Source organism: Alosa pseudoharengus, unplaced genomic scaffold, assembly GCF_046254945.1.
Source record: "Alosa pseudoharengus isolate Yale_2024_CS ecotype anadromous, Long Island Sound unplaced genomic scaffold, YU_APseudo_1.1 YU_APseudo_1.1_scf_18, whole genome shotgun sequence".
In the NCBI taxonomy this organism is placed as follows: domain Eukaryota; kingdom Metazoa; phylum Chordata; class Actinopteri; order Clupeiformes; family Clupeidae; genus Alosa; species Alosa pseudoharengus.
This window is the reverse complement of record NW_027468650.1, coordinates 22,275,443-22,301,998: the sequence shown is the minus strand read 5'-3', so window position 1 is coordinate 22,301,998 and position 26,556 is coordinate 22,275,443. Positions and strand designations below refer to the sequence as shown.

Genomic DNA, 26,556 nt, shown 5'->3' with positions numbered 1-26,556 from the left:
TCAACTCATCCTTAACAGTGCTACATTGCTTTCAGTCCGCAAGGGGGCATTCTAACTCCGGTTTAAGGTTACGCCATTTCATTGTGGAAAATGCCACCAGATGGCAGTTTAGGATTGCTTCTCTCCTGAAAGGCGCGGTTCCGCTTGAGGTCCAATTTAATATAAAAAATACGAACAATTGGTATCATAACTTGATTGTATTGAGAAGGAAATAAACACCAGTGCTCAAATTATAGACTCAGGTAAGTTGTTGCAAGTTTTGTTCTTTCCGTAACCTTATGCCAGCCGTGCTGTAGCTACGCTAGTAAACCTCCATTAAAGATGGAGGACACAGAGGAGTGTGCGAGTGGGGGATGGGAATGCTAAAGCAACAGCGGCGGATATGCTTCCTTTGCCTGTTAGCATTGTTTTACGTTTCACTGTTGTTAGCTCATTAGCATGCAAGCTAACCCTAACAGTTCTGTGCTGGTTTTCCGTGGCAGAAGAGTTTCGGTGGGGTTGTCACAATAGTTTGATCACTGTGGCGTCTTGATAAGATTGTAAGCGTGCATTAGTTGTGATACGCATTTAATGAAAGCTTTTAATGATCTGGCTGTTGTAAGAACTGGAGAAAACTAAAATTTACACTCACCAGCTAGCTTGCTATTTCCATCAAGCGCGCATGCAGTCCTCTTGGTGCTTTTCGGACAATCTTCCTGTTGCTCTTCCAGACATGTTGCAAAGCAGTGTTTTGATTGTAAATAAAATAGTTTATATATTTACATATCAGCCGCAACCAAAGTAGCTAACGTTAACTTAACGTTAGTTAACATTGTAGAATGGTTTAACATCAGCTAAGTTAGTTACTGTTGATTTGCTGTTACCCAGGGGCAATGCGCATTAACGTTACTTCAGAAAAAGTTGTTCATCTTAATACAGTCACTTTAATTCATCCTGTGATCGCATACTGTTTCGTTGCCTGTTGTGAGAGTAAAAAGGCATTAAGACTTTCTAATGTGTCTTATGTTAGCTACATGGAAGTGAATTTCTGTCTGTCTGTTAGTGGCGCCACTTTGATTCATAGTCCGCGCCTTTGCATTCCTCTGTCATTCTTTTGAGTTGCCTGAATTTCGCGGGTAAAATGATTGCATGAAGGTGGGAACGTTATGTTAGTTGGCCAACTAATAGGCTTTTTAATCAACATGTCTTACAGAGCACACTAGTTACTTCCTTTGTGAAGATTGATTTTGTTGCACTGTAACGTTATTGCCTTGCATATTTTAGATATGTCCATTGCAGTAAAAGAGAAAACGATTAGACCAATGTACACATTATTTTGAAAGGCAGGTCTTGTCACAAGGGATCTGTTAAATGTCTTTATATATAGGATTTGCATGGTACCATTATTTGGGTCTATTTGCTTGGTCCAGTATCAACTGGGTGGTTGCGTGGTAATGTATGCATGTCCAGGCAGATGACCCATTAAATATCAAAAAGTGGTAACGTTATGCATTTAAGGTCACTGGTGTAGAGGAAGAGGTTTAAGATGAATAATTCATATTTTATATTATATATATTAATCGGGATATATATTAATCGGGAGCATTTAAGGTGTTGTCTTTCCTTTACACTTGACCATGGTTGAGAAAGTTCACAAAGTCACGATGGGGGATGCCCTATATCAATCAGAGACAAAATGTCAGGTTGATATTTCATATTTTACAGGATATATTAATCGGGGGCATTAAAGGTGTTTTTTTTTTTTTTCGCTTACCCTTGACCATGGTTGAGAAAGTTCACAAAGTCAGGATGGGGAATGCCCTGTATCAATCAGGGACAAAATGTCAATTTCGAGCTGCCTGTGGTCTGAGTAACCACTACAGGGGAATCAGTAAGTGACTGAATCATGAATGAGTCAAAAATCTGGCCATTTGAACCAGCATTAGCAAATTGTAAAGCAGAAATCAGTAAAGCTATATATAAACTGGCTTTATAGAGCATCAGACCATAGTTTCTTGATTTCATCAGTTAGAGCTTGGAATTTAAATAGAAATTAATGATCTGATCCACAGAGTTGTGTACATCATTGTGGCAAAAAGAACGCCTCCACTGTAAAAGGCCTACTCCTTAAGATGACAAAAATGCTAATGTGTGCTGCTGAAATGGGCATGTCTTTATTGAGTAGCAGGCTATTATGCAAGTCAGCATGTCTCCTGAATATTCCATGAATGAATCAAGGTTGATATTTGGCTCAGGTTGATATTTAATTTTCACATCAGATTGTGTTATCAAAGGGAGTGGGGGAATCGCCACATGACTGTCTTTTGTGGTACTTGTAACCTTGACATTGAATTGTCTTCCAAATAAGCCCAAAATCCCATGCTGCTCATCTTCATCTATCTCCTTTTTTGTATTTGCATCATTTTCTGGTTATCCAATGCAGCGGTAATGATGTGCTGAAGAGGCGATTGCATTGTGTTGGTGTTCCTTTAACACAATCTCCCCACAGGCTTTCCCCTTTCTTGTGTGTGTGTCTGTATTGGAATTCTCATGTACCCTCCTGACAGAAGCCCAAAAATCTGAGAAGCTCAGCTGTCAACAAGGAGTTGTCCCTGTTGTCCTTTGACTTCTGTGCAAGCATACCCCTGCATTGTGCATTGCATTCTTCTGAATTTCTTAACTCACTTTGTTTACTTCTCTGTTTGTTTGCAAGTGTGAAGCTTGTTTCTTTCAATATGACAGTTGTGTGACATGGTCAAATGTTGGGTTTCCATATTGTGTGTGTGTGTGTGATTCTTTTGAGAGGAAAGAGTATTCACATTGTTGTCATTAGTAGTCTCTGCTTAAAAAAAACCCAGTGCCTTTATTCTAAAGAAACACTAATTCAACATCAATTATTAACCTTCTCAAACATTTCACAATGTATTTCTGTGGGCAGCGATTTGCAGCTCCTTAATGGTCACTTTTGAATTTTTTATCTGTCATGAGGAATAAAATATGAGCATCACCAAAAGGCTTTTTTTCTCTGTGTGGGATTGTTTGAAAACCACTTTGCATGCTTAACATGTATTCCAGTAGGCAGGTGTTGCTATGGCAACACTCTTACTGTAGGTCCAATGCTCTGCTCCCATTCCTTGATTTTTATTGGGTAGGTGCACAGAGATCAGCAATCATTGCTTTGCTTTGCAGGTACAAGAGAAGTCTGTGTTTTCAATAGAAACAGCTATATTGGATCTTTGTGGACTTTTTGTTTTACTGAAGTAACTCGCGTTCACTAATCTGTGCTTTTGCAAAGCATTCATGCAAACCCACAAGGGTGTTGGCTCACAGTGTCATGATGTGCTCCTTGTCTTGGTGTATCGCTCAGAGATGGTCAGTGGTTTTAAGGTGGACTCCAGTCACCAACTGCCTTTCATTGCCAAGGGTTTAGGGTGCGCCAGGATGCTGCATTAGACCAGTGTTTTTCAACCACTGTGCCGGGGCACACTAGTGTGCCGTGAGAGATCATCAGGTGTGCCGCAGAAAATTACCCAAATGTCACTCACTGGTCCAGAAAAGCAACTGTTGCATCAAAGAATTTATAACCACATGCTCTCATTGATTGTATGATTGCACTATTTGTGGTATGCAGGCATTGTACAACGGGGGCCCCATATCCAGTATTCACAGAATCATCACATATCCAGTTCATAACAACAATTAAATTAGATATAGTCACCTACAAATGAAACAGAGGGCGCTTGTTTTATTGAGCAGGTCTTGCATAGAAGCCATAATAAGGCTATAAAATATTATAAATAGTACTTGATTGCTTTGTTGTGTTTTATGGTGTCTCAAGCATCTTGTCAGTATGTCACACTTGGCTGAAGCCCAGTATCCTCTACCTTATAGGAGCCCTTTGGGGCAGTCCAATACAAGGCCAGCTGGTCAGTCAACAGGGACTGCCCAGTCAGACTCTTCCTGCTCCTGCATTTCTCTTAAATGCTGATTGTGCTGCTTTGTCCTACTGAGATTTTCTTCCCCTCCCTCTGTTTGTCTGTCTCTCTCTCTCTCTCTTGCACTTTTTCGGCATGTCTAGGACTTTGTCTAGGACAATTGTTTGTGGGATCTTGGCCAAAAGCTGTGGTTCAGCAGTTCAGCCTGGTGAAAACATAGGGCATGGCCATTACGTTGTAGTGCTAGCCACTCTTCTGCTGTTGCATTTTGGATTAACTTGTGCGTCTAAGAGCTAGGCTTGGGGGGGGTATATCATATTTTATGCATCTCCATGCCTTTATGTAGTAATGATGTGATGATGTAGTTGGGGTTAAAAACAGAAGTGTGTGTGTGTGTGTGTGTGTGTGTGTGTGTAGGGGTGTCTTGCTGAAGACTTAATACTTTTCATCGTACGTAGTCTTGTGATGGTAATGGTCTACAGATGGTGTGCGCACGTGTTGTGTTAACTCTGCAGATATGGGACCTCCTTACCATGGAGGTTAGTGGCTGGTGAGGGAGTGACTCGACAACACTGATGTCGAGAGACAAGCTCTGATCTATAATGCAGCAAGATTAGTGCTAAAACCTGTGGTGTGTGTGTGTGTGTCTGAGGGAGAAATGCAAGACTCCGTCTTCCCCTTTTGTCTCTCCTCCACAGTTCATTAAGAAAGGTGTGTGTGTGTGCGTTGAGAGCATATGAGACCATCTGTGGGTGAGTGGCAATGCTGAACTCTCTAGACAATTGCATCTATTTATACAGATGCCTTGGGCAGCCTCACAGTGTTGGATCAGCCAGGTGAGATTTTGAAAAGCTCATAACCAAGGTAGTGGCTGCCCCTATTAATTATCTTCTTTCATTGTGGATTTCAATAGATTAAGTTGGGTTGACTTGACATTAATTCATCTCCTGTTGAGGCAAGAAGCTGTGGAGTTGTTTGAGGCAAGAAGCTGCTGAGCTGATGAATTGATTTTTACATTAGAATGAGTCAAGGTCATCTGTCTCCAGCCATTTATATTGCATGCTTGCCACCTTCCTAGGTTACGGCAGTAGTGGGTTGGACTGGTGGAGTATTCTTCCATGGCCGTTCTGATGGATCATATTCCATCACTCCTTCACTGTGTAAGTCTCGGTCTCAGAGAGCTGTGGGAATGGGGGGGTGAGTGAGGAAGGCAGTTTTGTTTTGTAGAGCATTATTTGTGAGGAAGGGTTTTACGGATCTTCAGTATCCGTCTTCAGCTGGTCTCCCTCTTCGCTTGTAAAGGGAGTTACTGACCACTGATCTATTTTTTTATTTTATTTTTTTGGTCACCTCTCTGTAAGGACCAGGCAATGAAATAGCATATAGAGAGAAACTGGGAATCAAATGTGCAGATTAAATCTGCATCAGGGGTAAATCATGAGCGCTTTGTATAAAGTGTCTGAGCTTCAGTAGAAAATCACATCACATTACCTGTGTGCTGATAGGTTATCCTGTAGTTTAGTGTGGCATGCTGGGAAGATGTGCTCCTCCTCCCAGACATCATGCTCTTCTGAAGCTGCCTCATCACATGCCCTTCAGTATCATTAGCTTTTGACCCCAAATTGAACCATGATGATGTCACTTCACACTTCCCCCTAAGATCAAGGAGCAGTAGGTATGGGAAAACACCCTCTCTCTCTCTCTCTCTCTCTCTCTCTCTCTCTCTCTCTCTCTCTCTCTCTCTCTCTCTCTCTTTCTTTCTTTCTTTCTCTCTCTCTCTCTCTCTCTGTGTGTGTGTGATAGATAGATAGATAGATAGATAGATAGATATATATATATATATATATATATATATATATATATATATATATATATATATATATATATATATATATATATATAAATACTATACATACATACCCCACATAAACAAATATATCCCACTCACTCACATTCTCACACACACACACAATGTGTTCCCTGTCATGTGTTCCCTGTCACCGTTTTTTTTTTCTTCTTTTTTTCTTGTGTTCTTCATTGCCATATCCTTGTTGTTGTTTTGTATTTGTTTATGTAAATACAATGTATTGATACATTTAATTGTATGGTATGTGATGGAATTGTATTTCTGTGCAAAGTTCTGAAATTGATGAACCTATCTACCGTCTGATAGGCTGGTAGACACACTTCCTCATACAAGCCCTGTTCTGAGATCAGCTTTACTGTGCTACGCTGCCTGGCTGGGAGCCGCCTGCACTTCTTTACTGCCATTCCCTGCCATCCATGGTTACGTAATCACTCCACTGTTACATAACACCAGCGTCCCCTTTCAAGCAGTTAAGGGATAGCAAGTATAAATCTATCTGTGTAGACCCATATTTGATTTCCTTGACCTTTTGATTGACCTGGAAATTGAAGAGTGAGCGACTTCACTGGTGGGGATCCTGAAGTGGAGAATAATATCTGGTTTAAGCTATTGTAACCTGTTCATAACTAAATATCAAGAAACTTATTATAGTAGCTTTGTTGTATTTTTCGCACAGTTTTGTGCATGGTAGATTGAGAAGTTCCCCCCCTCTGGTTGGCCTATGCAGCATTTTTTGTGTTGTCAGCAAAGTTTGGGATGGGGGTTGGGGGAGGGGGGGATCCTCTCTGAACTGGAGTTGGAGCGGGAGTTTAGTGGCCACAAGTAGACCGGAGTCTCTAACACTCTCCTCTGGAGGTGTGGAGCCATCTAGTGTCAGGACGAACACCCCCAAAGCATTCACCTGCCATCCATGTGGCTGCACTGCAGCTCCTTCACTAACTCAGGAGTTCAAGTATCCTGTTGCAAAGGGACCGTCCGTTTCAGGAAGCAGTGGTCAAACCCATACTTTCCATCTGTTTTGTTTTTTTTGGGTGGTGAGATCTGCGCTCACCAGACAACTTTGGTCACGCACTGAGTCATCCATGTTTCTAAAGCGGGCCCTCCAAAAAAAGCTTTCCTAGTCTGCCCCCTACTGTTACCATGGTGTTTCTCCAAGTGTGTTTTGTCTGCTGTCATGACAGATTATATGAAATGACAATTTTTCACTTAACAAAGTAGGAGTTGGATGACATAATTAATTTCCTGTCTTTCTTTCAATGGGAGTGAAATTTGTATCCGCCTTGCAACTGATTAGAAGTCTAATTCCTTTTGGTTGAAAAACTTCATGGTGAACACTGCCCCTAGTGGATGCCCCATGGAGCCAGCCACGTAAATGTCGATGTAATTGAATTAACTAAATTGATTCTTCTTGCTATTGTCTTCAACTCAACAACACTTCAAGTCAGCCCACCCCCCCCTCCCCCATTTTGGCTTCAGAAGAAAATGCTTTCTGCAAAAAATATGCTGAGTTATAGGGCAGTTAGTATTATAAAGTATAAATAAAGCATTCATGAAGTATGCCCAAAACGGCCTCCTCTGTTTTCTGTACACTGGTGAACTGCAGATCACATAAATACGGTTTCATTTTAGACCTGTTCCGATGGCATGTAGCAATTTATTCTCTTAATCTGTTTTTTGGGTGTCCATATAACAGGCTATGACCTCATTGCCACGCAGTGACCCCGCCAGCCCAGCCGTGTGGAGCTAGAGTCCACTCAGCACTCGAGAGGAGAGCAGCCCGAGGCCCCACAGCCCCACGTCCACAGTGCGCCCTCCACCCTCTCCCACTCTACACACTAGCAGCAGGACAGCCAGGAGCGGACATGATCACCTCAGAGTTCCCCATCCTGCAGTGAGTATGGGGAGTGAGAGAAGGTTAATTCTGGAAAAAAAAGTTAAAATTGTTTTGTTTGTATTTGTTGATGCTGTTGATTGAAACTTTGACTAAAGAACTTGAAAATGTGTGTGTGTGTCTGTGCTAGGGACTCATCTAATGAGTCAGGACAGGGGGACATGGTGAGCCTGAGCACTGTGAGTGTCAGTGAGCTGGAGGACGCGGGGGAGCCCAAAGGCAAGAGGAAGAGGGGCAGGCCAGGAAAACAAGCAGTAAGTCCCATCCACAGCATCTCCCACGCCTCCTATGACCTACCATCTTACATACAGAGACTTTCACACACTGCCATGTGCACACTAACTGTATGTTGGGTTGTTACCAGGCGACCAATAAAAAGCCACGGAAGTCTCCGGTGGAGACGGGCCAGCTTGGGCCTCCCCGTGGGAAGAGAGCCAATGGGGTGGCCCAGCTAAATGGGGAGGGCGACCCCACCACACTGTTTGAAGTGGTCAGAATGGGCAAGAGTGCCATGCAGGTGAGTTTGCATATCTCGACTCAAATAAGAACACGGGGCACTGCGCTTTATGCTTGTTAGTATATACAAGTCTAGATATACATAAACACTTATGCATCTGCATGAACCTTTCATTAGCCACAAACCAACTGTTGAGTCCGGGATTCACAACGGCAGAATAAAAAAAATAAAAAAACATTTGCTTCGCTATTCTCAGACTGATTGCCCCTCTGTGGCTGGCTAAAAAAAAGTGGAGTTAATTATGAACCACTCTGAATTTTATGGTAATTAAATATCCATGCATCCGTGTTGTGATTTGAGCCAGTGCAATTTTGTATTGAAATCTGATTTAATGCAGGAGTGTTGCCATGTGGTTGTAAACCCAAAATGTACAGATTGTGGTACAAATGAAAATTGCTTAGCTCTTCTGCCCATGACCTAATTTTGGTTGTTTTCACAAATATTATGTTGGTTTGTTAGCCCACATATTAAACTAAGACTTGCTTTCATGTGCTGACCATCTATCGGTTAATTGCTAGTAATGTAGGCTTTGAAATAACATGAGTGACTAGTTATCTGACTTGTCCTGGCACTGGATCAACCTCACCTGAGACCACCTGTAGCATCATTAAGCACAGGTTGACCGGAGGGTAAAGGTGAGGCAAGAACCCCAGGGACAGTAGCCCCGAGGAAGCCCCACAGGGGCACAACTAAACCCCAGAAGTGATAATGGGGAAGAGATTAGCCTTCACACACCTTAATTGCCCGACTTTGGCCTGACAGTGGGGAAGTGGTTTCTGTCAGGTGTAGGGTGCCATTAGGACAATGTTATGTGACTTGCCTTGATTTAATGATATCTATGCTCTTTGATCTCTCTCAGTCTGTAGTGGATGATTGGATCGAGTCCTACAAGCAGGACCGGGACGTGGCCCTCTTGGATGTCATTAACTTCTTCATTCATTGCTCAGGCTGTAAAGGTAATTTGTGTTTTGAATGGAGCTTCAGAATTTGTGTATTTTTTTTTTTTTTTTTTTCTTTTGTTTCTTTGTGTATAGTGGTTCTTGACATGAATCTCTTACAGGAACTGTAAGAATCGAAATGTTCCGGAACATGCAAAATTCAGAAATCATCAGGAAGATGACTGAAGAGTTTGATGAGGTATGCTTTCCCTACATGCACACATTATAACTGTCTGCACAGTTGTGACTGGCACATGCGCTGTCAGTCTGACCTGTACAAATTGCTCAATCTTGGCCACCCCTCTGCCTCTCTCAGGACAGCGGTGATTACCCACTGACCATGCCAGGCCCTCAGTGGAAAAAGTTCCGCTACAACTTCTGCGAGTTCATCGGAGTCCTGATCCGACAGTGCCAGTACAGCATCATCTACGACGAGTACATGATGGACACGGTCATCTCACTGCTCACTGGCCTATCCGACTCACAGGTCCGAGCCTTCCGGCACACCAGCACACTAGCAGGTAATTATACACATCTTTCTTGACCACCTGAATGCTCTAGAATAAACTGAATTCGTTTGGTACACGCCTTTACATTTCTTTTGTATATGTATAAAAAAAAGTATGTAGGTGACTTATGTTCAAAGCCTATGTATAGGGTTTGACAGTATATATGAAAGTAGAATGGCTTGCATCAGTGTAATGGTGTTCTCTTGGCCCTGTAGCCATGAAGCTGATGACTGCCCTGGTCAATGTGGCCCTCAACCTGAGCATCAACCAGGATAACACACAGCGGCAGTACGAGGCAGAGCGAAACAAGATGGCTGGCAAGCGCGCTAATGAGAAGCTGGAGCTTCTCCTGGAGAAGAGGAAAGAGGTGAGACCCCCCCCCCCCTGTTTCTTTCATTCTGTCTCTTTATTCCTCCCTCTCTGATTCCACCGTTTCTTTTTGCGCTCTTCTCATGTTCCCCTGCTTTGATGTTCCCTGGCAGCTCCAAGAGAATCAGGATGAAATAGAGAACATGATGAACTCCATCTTCAAGGGTATCTTTGTTCATCGCTACAGGTATGTTGTGTAATGAACAGAGCGAATATGAAATGATTTCCCTCGTATCCTTTATTTATTCTCGGTTCTTGACATGTATTTATGAACATGCCGCTTACAGGGATGCCATCGCCGAGATCCGAGCCATCTGTATCGAGGAGATTGGTGTGTGGATGAAGATGTATAGTGATGCCTTCTTGAATGACAGCTACCTGAAGTATGTTGGATGGACCCTTCATGACCGGGTGAGGACTTACATAGCAATACATTTCATTGTGTTCTTTATCAGATGTCTAAATCTTACAACAATAAAAAAATACTAAAATACTATTACAATAGTCAGTATGTACTGTAAATGTGGTGATTTGAGTAAGTATGACCTGTATCACTTGAAAGGATATTTGTGGAATCAGTCAACTGGTCCACTGTTGACACTTTGGCACAGATTTGTGTATGTGTATTCATAATTTGCCTGCAGTTGTTTTGCTCCTTTGAAATGTACTTCATTGGCAGTTCATGGAGAAAATTAGTCAGCCTCAGGATGATTTTGATTTGCGGTGTAGTGGAGTGCCTGAAAAACAAGTTTCAACTGTTTCAAGGATGGTTGCATGTACAATATTAATTATTTAGGCTAGTAATTAGATTATAAGTATCCTGGTATAATATAGTTTAAAAAATGTAAAAGGTGGGGCATGATGGAGCAGCGGATATGTCAACGACTGACAGTCTGCCATTATGTCACATAAATAAACAAGTAAATAGATAAATCAATAAAGTGATGCAGAAGATGTTCATAGTTTTAGCATTTTATTGTGAGTGTCACATACAGTACAAGTTGTGTCTAACAGTAGGCTGCAGGGGTAGCTAATAAAGTTTAGGCAGTCCTCTGACTGGGTATGATTCCTAATAATCTGTATTACTGTTGTTGTTGTTGTTACTTGATGTTTTAAAAAGTCTCAACCTTTTAAATTTGGTTGTCAACTCAAGAGAAATATCAGAGTAAGCTGGGTTTCCTTCCAAATCATTTATATGCTTTAAGCGCAGGGCAGGGCAACTTTAACAGAAACGCCTAATAAAATCCCAACAAATGTTATTTGATGCAAATATACCTGTTTCTATTGACATTACTCACATTATCACCTTTGCCAGTCAGGCGTTAGGTCACCTCTCTATAGAAAGCTAATTTGACTTATAAGACTGTGAATTTCAAGCCTCTCCGGTCAATATTTGCATCAAAAAAGCTGAATAGGTACCCAGCTTAAGTCCAGCATTCAATTTTATTGGTTAATGGTTCATGATTATATCAAATTGTTTGGCTCTCTGTGATTTGCAGCATGTAATGTAAACACGAGAGCTTTCATCTGCTTACACCTGACTAATTCGCCTGTTGTTTGCTTAGCAAGGAGAGGTGAGGCTCAAGTGTCTCAAGGCCCTCCAGAATCTCTACACCAACCGCGATCTGTTCCCCAAGCTGGAGCTTTTCACCAACCGCTTCAAGGTACCCCTGCCCGAGCCCAACAAACACCACAACATTTAGTTTCAGTATTTATTCCAGAGATATGTTTATGTCATCACCACACATATTTTGACTTTTCTTTTATGCATAGTGTTATGCAATGACTAATTTAGCCACCTTTAGTAATATTAATATTGCCAGCATCGCTAACCCCTTTGGCTCTCACGCTTTTTTCCTTCTCTCTCAGGATCGTATTGTGTCCATGACTCTAGACAAAGAGTATGATGTGGCTGTGGAGGCCATCAGGCTGGTCACTCTTATACTCCAGTAAGTGATCCTGTTCTCCCACTATGTGTACTGTCTGTTGATGTTCTCTCTGCGTTCCCCATCTGTCCTTCTGTTCTCCCGCTGATCCATCCCATGATGCTGTGTTACAGGGGCAGTGAGGACGCCCTCTCCAATGAGGACTGTGAGAACGTGTACCACCTGGTGTACTCGGCCCATCGGCCTGTGGCTGTCGCTTCTGGGGAGTTCCTGCACAGGAAGTGAGTGGACTGAGAGAACGTGAGGACCTGAGGGTCTTCAGAAAGTTCATCTCACTTCATCTCAAGAGTTTTTTTGTTTTTTTCCCAGTCTGGCTTAGTGTGATCAGGCTATGGTGCTGTATTTATTAAACTGTACAATTAACTGTTTTTATGCAGTAATGATGTTTGATGCAGTATTAACATTGTTTTCATTATTATTTAGTAGATCACAAACAAGTTATAGTTCTAGTAGTTACATTGACAGTAGGTACATGTCATCATTACTCAACTTACCTTCTCATCCCAGTGCCAAGTTCATTTTCCCAGGGGATTAATGAGGCGTAATAATTCATAAATACATAGAAGAGATGCAGGGAAACAAAGGTTTTTTTTGTTGTTGTTTTTTTATGTAGATGAGCAGAATTCCTCTGTAACACCAGCAAAGTTGGGACAGTAATAGAAGTGAACATAGATTAGTGAGCAGATGACCTGGTCAGGGTCAGAAGTACTCCCAGAGGGGCACTGACTAAAGAGTAATCCCTCTCTAAAACAACCGCAAGATGTTCAAACGTCTCCCATGTTAAAGTAAGCTGGTGTTCTCTCCCTCCAGGCTGTTCAGCAGATATGACCCGCAAGCAGAGGAGGCCCTTGCCAAACGCAGAGGACGGAACAGCGCCAATGGCAACCTGGTCCGGATGCTCGTGCTTTTTTTCCTGGAGAGTGAGGTAATGGGAAAACTAGATCAAATATTTACACTGGTCACCAAACCTGTCCTGTCGGTGACCTGCACATAAAATCTAACCAGACCAAAAATTGCACTAGATTTATCTTTGGGCAGTAGTTTGTGTTTATCTTAATTCAAGCATGGCTTGAGTTCTGCATGACAACCTAAACCTCATTTCATTAATCAATACCAAAGCCTTCTCTGGAAATGCTGCTTTTGATTCCCGAGTCCTGTAGGCTAAAGGATGGAAATCTAAAGCGTAACTTTAACAACTTAAACGGTCCTGTAAACCAAGAATAAATGTGTTCTGGGTTTGTTACACCACCGAAAACGTAGCATTAAGTTTCAGAATCATGAAAAATATCAGGGCAAAGGTGCTGCCTCTCAACTGTCCTGGCACATATTTACTCCAACCATTCTCTAAAGCTGCTGGTTCTAATTGACACAACTCCTTAGCCAGATAAATAAGCTAATTTGTGAAAACATCTGTGTGAAGTACACAAAATATGCACATCTCATGCTAATGTCTGATTTTGGTTTATTGATCTTTAAGATCTGAATGGATCATACTACTTACGTTTTATATTGTTTAATTGAATGTTATGTTTGTCTGTGGACTTAATTGGTAAAATATGTCTTGTCTCCACCGTGGGATAGTGGGAAACGTAATTTCGATCTCTTTGTATGTCTTGACATGTGAAGAAATTGACAATAAAGCAGACTTTGACTTTGATACTAACATGTGGTGTTCCTCTCGTAGTTGCACGAGCATGCGGCATACCTGGTGGACAGCCTGTGGGAGAGCTCCCAGGACCTGCTGAAGGACTGGGAGTGCATGACCGAGCTACTGCTGGAGGACCCCGTGCAGGGGGAGGAGGGTGCGTCACACACGTCCATATCACACGTCCACTGCACTTTATGAGAAATTAAAAAAGGGTTTCTTTCTTTTCAGCTAATAAGCTTATATGGCCAGATCTAATTGTTGTATCATGCAGTATGTATTATGTTGTATGGATGTATTGGTGCTGAAAAGTAACAGTAGACTGTTGTTGTTGCTGTTGTTAGTGTTGGGAGACAGGCATGAGGGGGCCCTCATAGAGCTGATGGTGTGCACCATACGGCAAGCAGCAGAGGCTCACCCACCAGTAGGCAGAGGAACAGGGAAGAGGGTAAGCTCTTTTTCTTCCTCTCTCTGATCTCTTGTCACTGTCAACAGAACACACAGAGGTTATCATGTAGAAATGCACTGGACTCTTGGGATGTACAAATTCAAGTAACAGTACAAGCGAATCTTCTCAGTAATCATGAAATTTGAAATTGAATATCATTGAATTTTAGATCAGAAACCCACCATACTCCAGTCTGAGTATCATACCACTCAAGTGCTTTTGAATTCACCCCTCAGGTCCTCACCACCAAAGAAAGGAAGACTCAGATAGATGATAAGAATAAGCTAACGGAACACTTCATCATGGCGCTACCCATGCTGCTCTCCAAGGTAAAGTTTCACAACAACATATTTAAAGGGACACCAGAAAACGTTTTCGTGTTAATTACTCATCTTCGTAAGTCGGTATATGGTTAAATGACTCATTACAGGGCGAATGAAGACTCTCTCGCCCGCCCCTACTGCCTGTAGGAAGAATATCCCGCTTGCAAGTTCAGTGTATCGTACCCGCCGACCGAAGCAGGATCAGTTTGCATCCTGCATACAGCACAGAGGCAGGCTAACGAAACGCTAGCGATTGTTGCAAACGTGTGTATAATGGCAGAGCCAGCGAAGAAGCAGCGAAAACCCTTGACGGAAGATGTAAAGAAAAGGAAAAGAGCTTCAGACCGAGCGAGGGGGAGTTTCGTAGAGAAAAAGCATCAAGCTTGCCTGGTGTCCCTTTAACAGTGACTGCAGTCACACTAGAAAAGTAAATCTTGAGCCTTTCTGTTTATAATCGGGGAATAGTACAACATCAACATCCTTCACTCCCGCAGGTCTCATAGCAAAAAGTGATTTTGGTCAGGGGGAACATTTGTGGGAAACTTTGAAATATTTTCTCAATAAAGGGAAATACCAACACCTAATCATGGGGCTTGGCATTACTTCTACACTCCATCACGGGAGTTTAAAACCACTTCCTGAAATTGTACACTAGAAGTGCGTCAAGCAACTGCAACATCCAGCTTTAACTTCCACGTCTTACTTTTAGGCAGTGATTTTTTTTATTCTCTCAGCCCCATTTTCATGAGAAGTTTGGATTAGTTTTGAAATGTAAGACTATATAAATCTTGCAATGGCTCCCACCCACGTTTAGGCATTAAATTTGGCGCGTTAACAGTGAAAATGTCGCAACACCAAACTGCTGGCCTGGCATAATAGCCTGCCTTATTTGAGTGAACTGTAATGAGTATAAATGATAGATAGATAGATGTACGTGTTGGTTAACTTGTTTTCCAATTCTTACTGTAATGATGATGATACTGACCGTTATATAAGTTTGGACATCTGTACAAACCTATTTAGCCCTCCCCTCTTTTGCAAAAGGTTGTTTGCTAATTGCACCAGGATACCCATATTTGGCTCTAGAGCGAACCGTAGAGGTCCAACAAAAGCTATTGCAATTACAATTACAGTGTTACAAATCAACATTCTAAGTCTCTTTTCTTCATCTCCTTAGTACCAAACAGATTCTGAGAAAGTGGCCAACCTCCTTCAGATTCCAACGTTCTTCGACTTGGATGTGTACAGTGCTGGCAGAATGGAGAAGGTATGTGGAACCTCCTTGGGCGCTTAGAGAAGAGTGTTTTTACGCATCCACACATGTAGAGTCTCTACCAATCAGATAAATCAGGTTTTGGATCTGAAATGATGACCATATTTTTTGGCTGACGGAAAATGAAATACCGGTACCTCTGTGAGGGTGAACTGGCAGGACATTACACTGTTCTTTTTGTTGTTACTTCATCCTAATCTACCTGGATTAATTTGCCATCAAATTCTGGAGGGAAGGCTTAAAGATTTGCCATGTAAATCAGTTGAATCTCTTATGTGAATTTGGAATCTGGCGAACACGTGTATAGGACTTTATTGCGTTTTATTGCCTGCTCGTGTCTTCTCTCTTGTCTCATTTGCTCTTCTTCTCTCTCCCTTTTTTCCACAATGATAAATCCTGCTCTTTCTTCCTCTTTCCATTCACTCCTCTTCTCTGTGTCCCTCTCTCCCGGCAGCACCTGGACGGGCTGCTGAAGCAGATGCGCATTGTGGTGGAGAAGCACACGGAGCCGGAGGTGCTGGAGGCCTGCAGTCGCACGTACAGCATCCTGTGCAGCGAGGAGCACACCATCATGAACCGCGTGGACATCGCTCGCAGCCAGCTCATCGACGAGCTCGTCGACCGCTTCAATCACTCCGTGGAGGACCTGCTCCAGGAGGTGGGTGGAGGACCTTCTCTCTCTGAGTGGGAGAAACTGATGAGACCCACATGGGCAGAAACTCTCTTTTCCTTCATGTCTTTTTTTTTTGTGGTCATTGATTGATGTCTGTATCGTTTCATGCTATAGGGAGATGAGGCAGATGATGACGACGTCTACAACGTCCTTTCCAGTCTGAAGAGGCTCACCGCATTCCATAAGTATGATTACCGAAACCTCTTAAAAGTGCACATGAGGTGTTTGTTTAATGATTGTAAATGTGGACATATTTACAGTAGTATGAATTCAGAAAACTGTCTAATAGGAATTTTACTGTCTTCCTCTAGTGCCCACGACCTGACCCGATGGGACCTGTTTGGGAACTGTTACAGACTGCTGAGGATGGGCATAGAACAGGGCTCCATGCCAGAACAGGTAAGGAGGACGTGGTAATGATCATGGTTTGACTGGCTAGATAATATGATGGTGTTTTTCTAACATGTGCGCCCTGTGTCTTGTGCCCAGATTGCCACCCAGGCTCTTCAATGTTCTCATTACTCCATTCTGTGGCAGCTGGTGAAGGTCACAGAAGGGCCTTCTAAGGTACCCTCCAGTACATCTCGGTGCCTTGCTAATGCACTAATGAGTAATGACACATTTTTAGAAAACCAGAGACGCTTTGGAAGGTTTCGTCTAAAAGTCTTTTATTTCATTGCACAAACTATGAATAACAGGATAGCCAATGGTTAATTTTTAAAGTTAATCACATTGTTGTGATTGTGTGCATGCTACAGACCTCTATAGTTGACACTAGCTTACAGTGAGCTTTGTGATGTTTGTGTTTTCCCTCATTCCCTGTCCCTCTGTCTACCTTCTCTGCTCATCCATAGGATGACCTGATCGCCCTGCGGCGAGTGGTGAAGTCTTTCCTGGCCATATGCCAGCAGTGCATGTCTAATGTGAACACGCCGGTCAAAGAGCAGGTGAGACGTCCTGTGCTGCAAGGCTAGAGGGAGATGTAGCATGGAGTTGTCCTGAGAGACATCAACTCTTAGCTGTAGTTACAGGGCTGACAGCCAACCCACTTTTGTTTCCACTTTTGTGCTTAAATGATAGTCAGAGACACTTGTTTTAAAGTACCCCTTCTACTTAGTGGTTATCAGAAAATGGAGCCTACGGTGTTGTTCAGGGGTTCTGGCTTTGTTGATTCATTCTCTCTCTCTCTCTCTCTCACTCATGCACAGGCCTTCATGCTGCTGTGTGACCTGCTGATGATCTTCAGCCACCAGCTGACGTCAGGCGGTCGTGATTCACTGCTGCCGCTGGTCTTCAACCCTGACACCAACCTGCAGAACGAGCTGCTCACCTTCATCCTCGACCACGTCTTCATCGACCAGGATGATGAAAACCAGAGCATGGGTAAGGCCTCAACAGTCACCAGGGCTGCCTAAACTCTGGCTGTCACTCCAAATTCAGCACTGATGATCCCATTTTACCGTGAAGCTAACCATTATATGCCTTCAAGGGCCATGTGACTTTCATCCTCCAGACTGGCTTTATTATGGAAAAAGTATTTACAAAGAAAAGTTTCTTTCTTAAATATTAGCTTTAAAGCACAGTTTCTCACATTTCTGTGCTGCAAATGCCAAATACTGTGGTTTTCAATTTTCTGCCGTACAAATCAAACATCCCACCCTCTGGTTTTGATAATCACTCTGTTTATGATTGATAATTTCAATTGTGACCTCCAGAGGGTGACGAAGAGGACGAGGCCAACAAGATCGAGGCTCTGCACAAGAGGAGGAACCTGCTGGCTGCCTTCAGCAAGCTCATCATCTATGACATTGTAGATATGTGCACTGCAGCTGACATCTTCAAGCACTATATGAAGGTAGAGTAGCAAGTGAGGGCAAACAGAATTGGTTGATTGACTGAATTGTGATTTTGATAACATGGATCTGGAAATGTATTATTCTCCCTACAGTATTACAATGACTATGGAGACATCATCAAGGAGACGTTGAGCAAGGCCAGGCAGATGGACAAGATCCTGTGTGCCAAGACACTCATCCTCAGTTTGCAGCAGGTGGGTGGCAGACCATTTTGCTTGTGTTTCTGTTGTGTTATTGACACGGCAGACTCACTTGCCTTAATCTATATTTATCTTAGCTGGCATTCTCACCTCCTAAATCTGCACATTTTTGTCCCCTGTCTCACTTTCTCAAATGTTTTCTGTTTCTCAGCTCTTTAATGAGCTGGTACAAGATCAAGGTCCCAATCTGGACCGCACCTCCTCCCATGTGAGTGGTATTAAGGAGCTTGCCCGTAGGTTTGCCCTCACCTTTGGTCTGGACCAGATCAAAACCAGAGAGGCTGTGGCCACACTGCACAAGTAAGTCCCTCTCAGTCCTACTACTGTGGTTAAGCCGGAACCTAGTGCCTCATCCATATTTCACATAATGGACGCCTTCACTGATTTTCACTGGTACTTTGATTTTTGTAGAGATGGCATTGAGTTTGCCTTCAAGTACCAGAACCCAAAAGGGCCTGAGTATCCTCCCCTTAATCTGGCCTTCCTGGAAGTACTGTGTGAGTTCTCCTCCAAGCTGCTGCGGCAGGACAAGAAGACTGTGTAAGTGCTCAATACTCAATTCAGGCCCCAGAAATAATGAAGGCAAAAATTAACAAAATGATTATTCACTTGTGTTTTGAAAGATAGTCATGTGTGTGTCTGTGTCTGTGTGGGTGTGGGTGTTTATGTCTTCAGACACTCCTACCTGGAGAAGTTCCTGACGGAGCACATGATGGAGCGGCGTGAGGACGTGTGGCTGCCGCTCATCGCTTATCGCAACTCTCTGCTGACGGGCGGCGACGACGACCGAATGTCAGTCACCAGTGCCAACAGCAGCAGCAAGGCCAGCTCCATACGCAGCAAAAAAGGCCGGGCTCCCCTCCAGAAAAAACGCATCGATGGTGAGGAAAGATCTGATCAGCCCAAGCCTTGGGTGCTTCACCTAGTTCCTTCTCTCTTAGGTAGGGATGGGGATCACATTGGCAAGCGGCAGTGGCAAGCGTAACACAACGCTCAGATCATAATAAGTTCTATCTCGTTCCTAAGTAACACAAACGGTTTGCCTAAACTGACAATGGAATACGCTCGCGTTGTGCTTTTAAAGTTGAACCAAGTTCAACGCTCAGCTTGTTCAACGCTAGCGCTGCCGAACCATAGAGAACAATAGGAAACCTGCCACTTGCCGCTGGTCAGTGTGATCCCGCCTAAATCTGAAAGCTAACAAAGAGGACAACTCTTAGTGTCCCTTCAGTACTCAAGAACGGTTATTTTCATTATTGTATGGTCTCACTTCATCCAGTTTTCACTCATGTAATTAACATTGTATGTTTTGTATACATGTTTTTCCTGTGTACAAGTCAGTCAATGTTTATAGTAAAGGCCTGTGTCCACCAATCGCATTTTTTGCGGCGACAGCGCCCTCAACCTCATTTTCAGAGCGCTTCGGTCAAGTGTTTTTTTGTTGCTATGTTACCAAAATCTTCTGCCAGCACTTTTTGGAACGTTGTCTAATGCTAACTAACTAGATAACTGAAATGGCAGCAATCGTTCAGGACTCAGCTCGCTAAATATGACTTCTACCGACAAAAGGAGTTCATTTGGCATTACAATAGAATAGGTCATCCCTCTAGGCTTTATAATTTGCGTTCAGTTTGCAGCAGTGGTTTAATATTAGTCACAATAGGACTTGGCTGATTGAGTTTTCCTCTGCCACTACCAACATTGTTGACAGTGTAGGTCCCACCCCTTCCTTGATTTCAATTGGCTAGCAAGAGAGAAGTGACATTGACGAGCCCAGCGATGTTCTAAAAGCGCTCAGAGCACCACGGGAAAAAACGTTCAGTGCCGAGGGTTTTTTTCGCCGAGGGCGCTGAGCGCTGTGAACGCTGAACATAGGATTTGTATTTAAAATAGCCGCCGTTGACGCAAAAAGCGCGTTTGGTGGATTCAGGCCCTAACAGAGTTAGCTATTCATCCTAAACTGTTGTTATGAGCATGCCTTCACTCAGTATTCTCCACCACCCCCACCTTGTCTCCTTACCCCAGAGGACAGTGTTGACGGCTCGTGGATGATGCGCAACGACACGCTGCAGACACCAGGGCCACTACAGACGCCACAGCTCACCTCCACCGTGCTGAGGGAGAACCCACGGCAGGCGGCGGAGCACATACCCGAGCAGGACTCGTCCGAGGCTGGCTCAGAGCCGGACTACCTGCACAAGTACGGTCTCACTCTTACACAGCCCTCAGCAGGTTACCCTATACTGTGAGAAGAAAAATTACAGCTCTTTTCTATTACAGTGGTATGAATAGCCACTGTACATTTTTGGCAGAAAAGTCACTAGTGTATAAGGTACTTCATAGATGATGATACACACATGTTGGAATGCAACTGGGGGCATCAAGCCATTAAAGCTGTCTGTTTTCCTATTGTGTGTGGGGCCACAGCCCTCTTATCTACTGAAGGCTGGTTGATACTTATTGATTACACAATGTAAGAAATATTTAGATCATTACACTAAGACTTTCTACTTTAATATTTGATTCGGGTGGACATGCCTTTCAATAACAGGTTCATATGTAGTTTGAAAGATAATTCAGTTACGTATCATTTCAGATTCACAAGTTCATTTCAGATTATCATTAGCAAGCCATTTCAATGAGGACCTGCTTCATAGACTTGCATACAGACAAATGCAAATATCTTCTTTTGATTCAAAGCAGCAGTCTATCTGAATAAGTTCAGCTGTTTGATGTGTGGTTGTGTGTTGCTTGCATTGACGGAGTGGTACTTTCCCTTTACAGCCCACAGATGCAGATGTCGTGGCTTGGTCAGCAGAAGTTGGACGAAGCCAACCGGAAGGACAGAGGGGGCATGAATTATATGGCGAAGGCGAGGGGTGCAGGCGTCAGACCCTCAGTGTGAGTACGACCCAGCGACCACTTGTAAGAGGAAACGGTCATTTCCAGTAGAATCTTCTGCACTGTGCCGAATGTTGGTGCAGCTTAGCCTTATCAGATGTGACCGTTTGTGTGCTCCGGCACAACAGTGAGCCCTGCATCCCTAGGAGGGCCCGTCAGCTCTGTGTGCAGTTTGGTTTGCGCTTGCTCAGCTGAAAATGAAATCTGCTTTCTCCTTTCAGGCGAGGCCTCATGGAGGACGATGCCGAGCCAATCTTCGAGGACGTCATGATGTCCTCCCGCGGTCAGCTAGAGTACATGAATGAGGATGACTCCATGGTTATTGAAGACACTATGGTCATTGATCTGGTAAGCTGGTATTCCTTGTTATGTCAACATTTCCTTTAAGTGTACAACACGTGGGTCACGTGACTAGGAAAAGAGATCATATGACCATTTTCCTCTTTCAGCCACCATCTAGGAACCGGCGAGAGAGAGCTGAACTCCGACCAGATTTCTTTGACTCCGCAGCCATCATAGAAGACGAATCTGTAAGTCAAGTACTGTTGAAATTGAACAATTGTAAATAATCCCTCGGGTGTTTGCAGAAGGTCATACAAGAAATTGGCTTAGCCTTTTGTACTCCGATGTATAGATGTACCCTTTTCAGAATTGATAAAGGATTATGTTTAGAGCTGTCAAAATAACACATTCATTTTGATTAATTAATTACATAAAGAATAACGCATTTAAAAAATTAACGCTGATTAATCAAATTTTGTAGTGACCTTTGTCCAAGTGCAGTTCTGGCTACAGTGACTGAAGGAGGCAGACAAGAAAGCTCTGCTTGGTCCAGTGAATGGAACATTTAGCCTACGTTTAGAAAAACGGCCAGATGGAACTGTTGACAAGAGCATGTTTTGTGCGATTTCTGCAGTAAGGAATTACCATAGGAGTTTGTCAAGTCTAAAGTATCACCTCAAAATACCTGAAACTGATTGCTTTAAAGTCTATAATGTTGTTTTGGCTTTTCATTGACACACTGATCTGCCACATTTTTTATTTAAATATTTTTAAAAATACGTTCATAGCAAAAATGAATGAATGCGATTCATTTAGATTAATTAATCAGAGTATGTAATTAATTAGATAAAAAAAAAATGTAATCGCTTGACAGCCCTAATTATGTTATAACGATAAATGCAACAGAGTAGAAGATAATCATGTCGTCACATTGACTGTTTAACTAGCATTATAGAAAATATAGCTGCAAGCAGCAATGTGGGGGCCAAGCATTCCTATAGCAGGAATGGTGTTGCCATGGCATGAGCAACCACTCACAGCAAGTTTGATTGCAATTGGATAAAGAATGGCTGAGAAATAAGCTCATTTACTTTGTTATAGTGCCCCTAGAGGTGAAAATTACACCAATGTCCTTGTGCGTTCTCACAATCAGCTACCATGTCCCTGGACTTCATACACCAAAGAGTTGCTGAGATGTGAGCTCAATTTGTCTATTACAGCACCCCTAGAGGCCAAATGAGACCACTTTCCTTGCATGTCCTCACAATCAGCTACTTTGTCTCTGTATTAAGTTTGGACTTCATAAATCAAAGCGTTGCTGAGATACAAGCTCACTTCCTGTATTGCAGCGCCCCCTGTAGAGGCCAAATAATGCCAATTTCCTAGTGCGTCCCCACAATCAGGTACCAAGTCTCTATACCAAGTTTGGACTTCATACATCAAAGCGTTGCTGAGATACGAGTTCACTTCCTGTATTGCAGCGCCCCCTATAGAGGCCAAATGATGCCAATTTCCTAGTGCGTCCTCACAATCAGATACCAAGTCCCTGTACCAAGTTTGGACTTCATACATTAAAGCGTAGCCGAGATGTTAGCCCACTTCCTGTTAGGCGGCATCAAGGCCATGTGTGATTGGCTGTCACGGGCAAATAAACCTGAAATTAAAAAATCTGACAAGTATCGTTTGTGCGGCTCGGGCAGAAGATCATCTCCGCCAAGTTCCGTGAAAATCGGATGAAATTTGTGACCGCTGAAACTTTTCATAGAGTTTGGACTAAATCCAATATGGCAGAGGTCCAATATGGCGGAAAGTGACGTAATAGGGGTCATTGAACTTAGGTCGTTCCAGAGATTCCCACAGTGCCTGATATGTGAAAATCGGACGCACCGTTCAATGGTCACATGCGTGAATGCAATCCAGGTTTGACCCATTGGTGGCGCTAGAGTGTTGGGCATAGAGTTCTGTAAATTGGTGAAAGTGATCATGGAACAGTGCTGAATCAGTGTGCCGAATTTCATAACTTTAGACCCAGCGGTTCAATTTTCGGCCAGATTTTGACCTGTTGGTGGCGCTAGATGGCTGGGTTTAGAGGTCCGTAAATGTGGTCAGTGGAGTGTCCCGATACTTTCTGCCAAAAAATCTGCACTTTTTAGCCAGGCGTTCTATGGGCTGCCATAGACTCCAATGGCGGAAGTGTAATAATAATAGGAAAAGCTAGTAAATCAATGGGTGCCTTCGCAGCTTCGCTGCTTGGTCCCCAATAAGAAGCTCTTGAAATTAGCTAATTTCCAGTGCATCATTTTATCACAACTATTTGTACTATGTAAAGGGCCGTTCCCACCAGGAACAATAACTATAACCAAAACTATAACAATAACGATAAAAGCGTCCACACTGACCAACGATAAGCAAAGTCTCTCCTTGTGTTAATAAGTGATCCCCAACAATATCGTTCTTCATGTCGTAGTTTGTGTAAACGTCGTCATTCATATTAACAAGAGCGATATTTTTTTTTTATCGTTATAGTTTTCATTCTTTGTGTGAACGGCGCTTAATATAGTTTAGTTTCTGTGATGCAGACCACATGAAATAAATCTCAGTGTCTGTGAGAGACTGCAATATTTTTTTCCGATAAGTTTTGGAAATATCGTCCTATAAGTAACAGTAATAGTGGATTTATTGTTTGTGTGTGTTGTTAGCTATTGTAAAGGAATAGAAGTGATGCTGGTGATTTTGTTTTGATGCAGGGCTTTGGTATGCAGATGTTTTGAGGAAAGCAGAGAAAGTCGGAGACTGGGAAGAGATTTTCTACTTCAGGATCTGGTGTCTTTAAGAGGATGCATCAGTTAGAACGGACAAGACATGGTCTGAGATCACTGGCTTACTGACTTCTGATCACACCAACACTATGAGTCAAACTCCACATGCGATATCATTTTGTGTCCTCTCAACCTGCCCCAACAAAGTTCTGTTTTGTTTTTTATTTTTTGTTCGTATTTTGTTGTTCATAGTATTTCTCAGTGTATTTCACATGTTGTACATAAAAAAAAATACTCCCATTAATCTTTTTTTTTCCTTTCGATTATGTGCCTAATTGCATTTGTAACAACGCAGTAAATCCATAAATATCCAGCCTGTACATCAATCAAGGATTTGGATTTTATCAAATCCTAATTGCATACATATGCATTTTCTTGACATATCAAAGCTCTGTCTGGTGCTGGATATACGTGGCGTTACCCTTCTTTCTTTGACTCACACTGGATGTATGTTCACCCCCAATTCCTACAGAGATAACACAACACACATCACCTATATCTTTTTTTTCTAAACTTTTATGTCCTGAAAGGACTAGGGGACAAAAGACCCTCAAAGTAGTCACACGTTTCTGAATGTCAGGGTGACAGCAGTTCAGATCAGTTTTTCTCACACCATCAGTAGTTACTGCTTAGATATGCAAGAATTTGGAATTCGGATTCATTTTTCAACCTAATGCCTTAACAGACAGTATTTTTTGCATTTCATTGAAATTTTGAGCCGAAATTGAAGCTTAAATATTGACACATTGCTAAAGCAGGGGAAAACAACATATTGCCCCTATAGTACTAGACTGAAAGTAAGAAAAAGGATTTAGGACTTCTGGCTAACCTCTGATGGTTGGTCTTCTCCTGTGAAGGTTTTTTTTTTTTTATCTGTGAGTGTGGGGAACATGAAGCATGTTGCATTGCATTTTTGTGATTATGGAGTTTGGCGGTAGGTGACATTTGGTGCCTGATTAAGGCACCGCTCCTCGGCACAAGACTGTGGTCCCAGAACTCCTTATGCTCATGTTTCTGCACAATCTAACATGAGCAGTTTTAACAGGCATTGTTGCAGTTTTACAATATGCATTTTGAAAGCATTTTTTTTTCTTTGTAAGAATATTTTGAATAAAGCTATTTAAAAATATTTGTATGTTTCTGCTATGCCACTGAACTCAGGTGTTTATGTTGTTTTAGATGATCTATTAAACACACTTCTAAACCAGATCATTACAACTGTGTTAACAGTCACCATTCACAACATTTTCCAATTAAGGATGAGTGCTGATACGTGGCAGGTGGATTTGTTGGACTATTAGGCTAGTGACAACGGCCCCAATTTTTTTAGATACCCCTACCGGAGGTAGAACTAAACCCAACAATGTTTTTCCTCATCTCTAAGATCTCCCATATATGAAATGTATTCTTGGCTAAAAATATTTTACTGCTAAGATTGTTAGATTAACAGATATTGTTATACACCCCAAAACCAAAAAAGGACCAAAATATAGCCTGTCCGTATTGGAGTTAAGGCATATAAATTAGTGCAGATCAATCACACAAGCTCTGAGACCTTTGAAACTTGGCATGTTTATAGTCAGGAAGTTGCTTTACCTACTAGAAAAGACTGGATGTGAATATCTTGATGTATGGAATGAGTAGAGACATGTAAACATACACCTAAAATAACCGGACATGCAACAAATTAATATCTATGCAGAATGTTTTCATTTACTTTGTGGCTGCTTTGCCAGGGATTATCATAGAAACACATATGATGGCTTGTTGGAAAGGTTGGGTTGTACTGAATCCAATATAGTATGACGAATTAGGGTGTTCTGTCACTCAATGTATGAGGTGTCCAAAATGAAATAAAACGGAACACTGGCAAAATACAGTCTCAAGTCCAAATCACATTATCAGTGGAGAGAAGAATGTTGACAAATTCATTGTTGCTGCAAGGTAAGTTACATAAGGTAAGTGCTACTCTATATTTACATTTAATAATGATACATTTCATATGTCCCAGTATAGTAAACAATTCATATGAAACATAGATCCAATTGAATCAGGTTAACATTGGGATGGAACACCTTTATTAAAATATTTATATTCACTTGAATTTTGTTTTGATCATGTCATTACTGAATAATGGAAAATAATATTATTAGCTTTTGTCTGTCCAGACCAGCAGTGGACAGTA

The 26,556-nt window shown here is 42.3% G+C and overlaps 1 protein-coding gene across 1 annotated transcript; it reads left to right on the top strand.

Moving 5' to 3' along the window:
* The first annotated feature begins 93 nt into the window (after positions 1-93).
* On the top strand, positions 94-25,500 carry LOC143131138 (cohesin subunit SA-1-like). The gene is made up of 34 exons (XM_076290559.1): positions 94-242; positions 7,475-7,672; positions 7,803-7,926; positions 8,037-8,189; positions 9,049-9,145; positions 9,250-9,326; positions 9,444-9,648; positions 9,852-10,003; positions 10,119-10,192; positions 10,293-10,416; positions 11,571-11,669; positions 11,875-11,954; positions 12,065-12,172; positions 12,762-12,876; positions 13,636-13,753; positions 13,941-14,044; positions 14,281-14,373; positions 15,545-15,634; positions 16,095-16,298; positions 16,428-16,498; positions 16,625-16,712; positions 16,803-16,880; positions 17,168-17,260; positions 17,522-17,696; positions 18,029-18,168; positions 18,262-18,363; positions 18,521-18,669; positions 18,781-18,909; positions 19,045-19,250; positions 20,395-20,569; positions 21,154-21,270; positions 21,492-21,618; positions 21,720-21,800; positions 24,300-25,500. The coding sequence occupies exons 2-34, from the start codon at positions 7,644-7,646 to the stop codon at positions 24,321-24,323; spliced, it is 3,801 nt and encodes a 1,266-aa protein (XP_076146674.1). The 5' UTR covers positions 94-242; positions 7,475-7,643; the 3' UTR covers positions 24,324-25,500.
* The last annotated feature ends 1,056 nt before the right edge of the window (positions 25,501-26,556 follow it).

Coding starts and splice junctions, on each gene's coding strand:
- LOC143131138 (XM_076290559.1), top strand. CDS start 7,644: ATGATCACCTCAGAGTTCCCCATCCTGCA. Junction 7,927..8,036: donor GCAGGCCAGGAAAACAAGCA/GTAAGTCCCATC, acceptor GGTTGTTACCAG/GCGACCAATAAAAAGCCACG. Junction 14,045..14,280: donor GCAGAGGAACAGGGAAGAGG/GTAAGCTCTTTT, acceptor TTCACCCCTCAG/GTCCTCACCACCAAAGAAAG.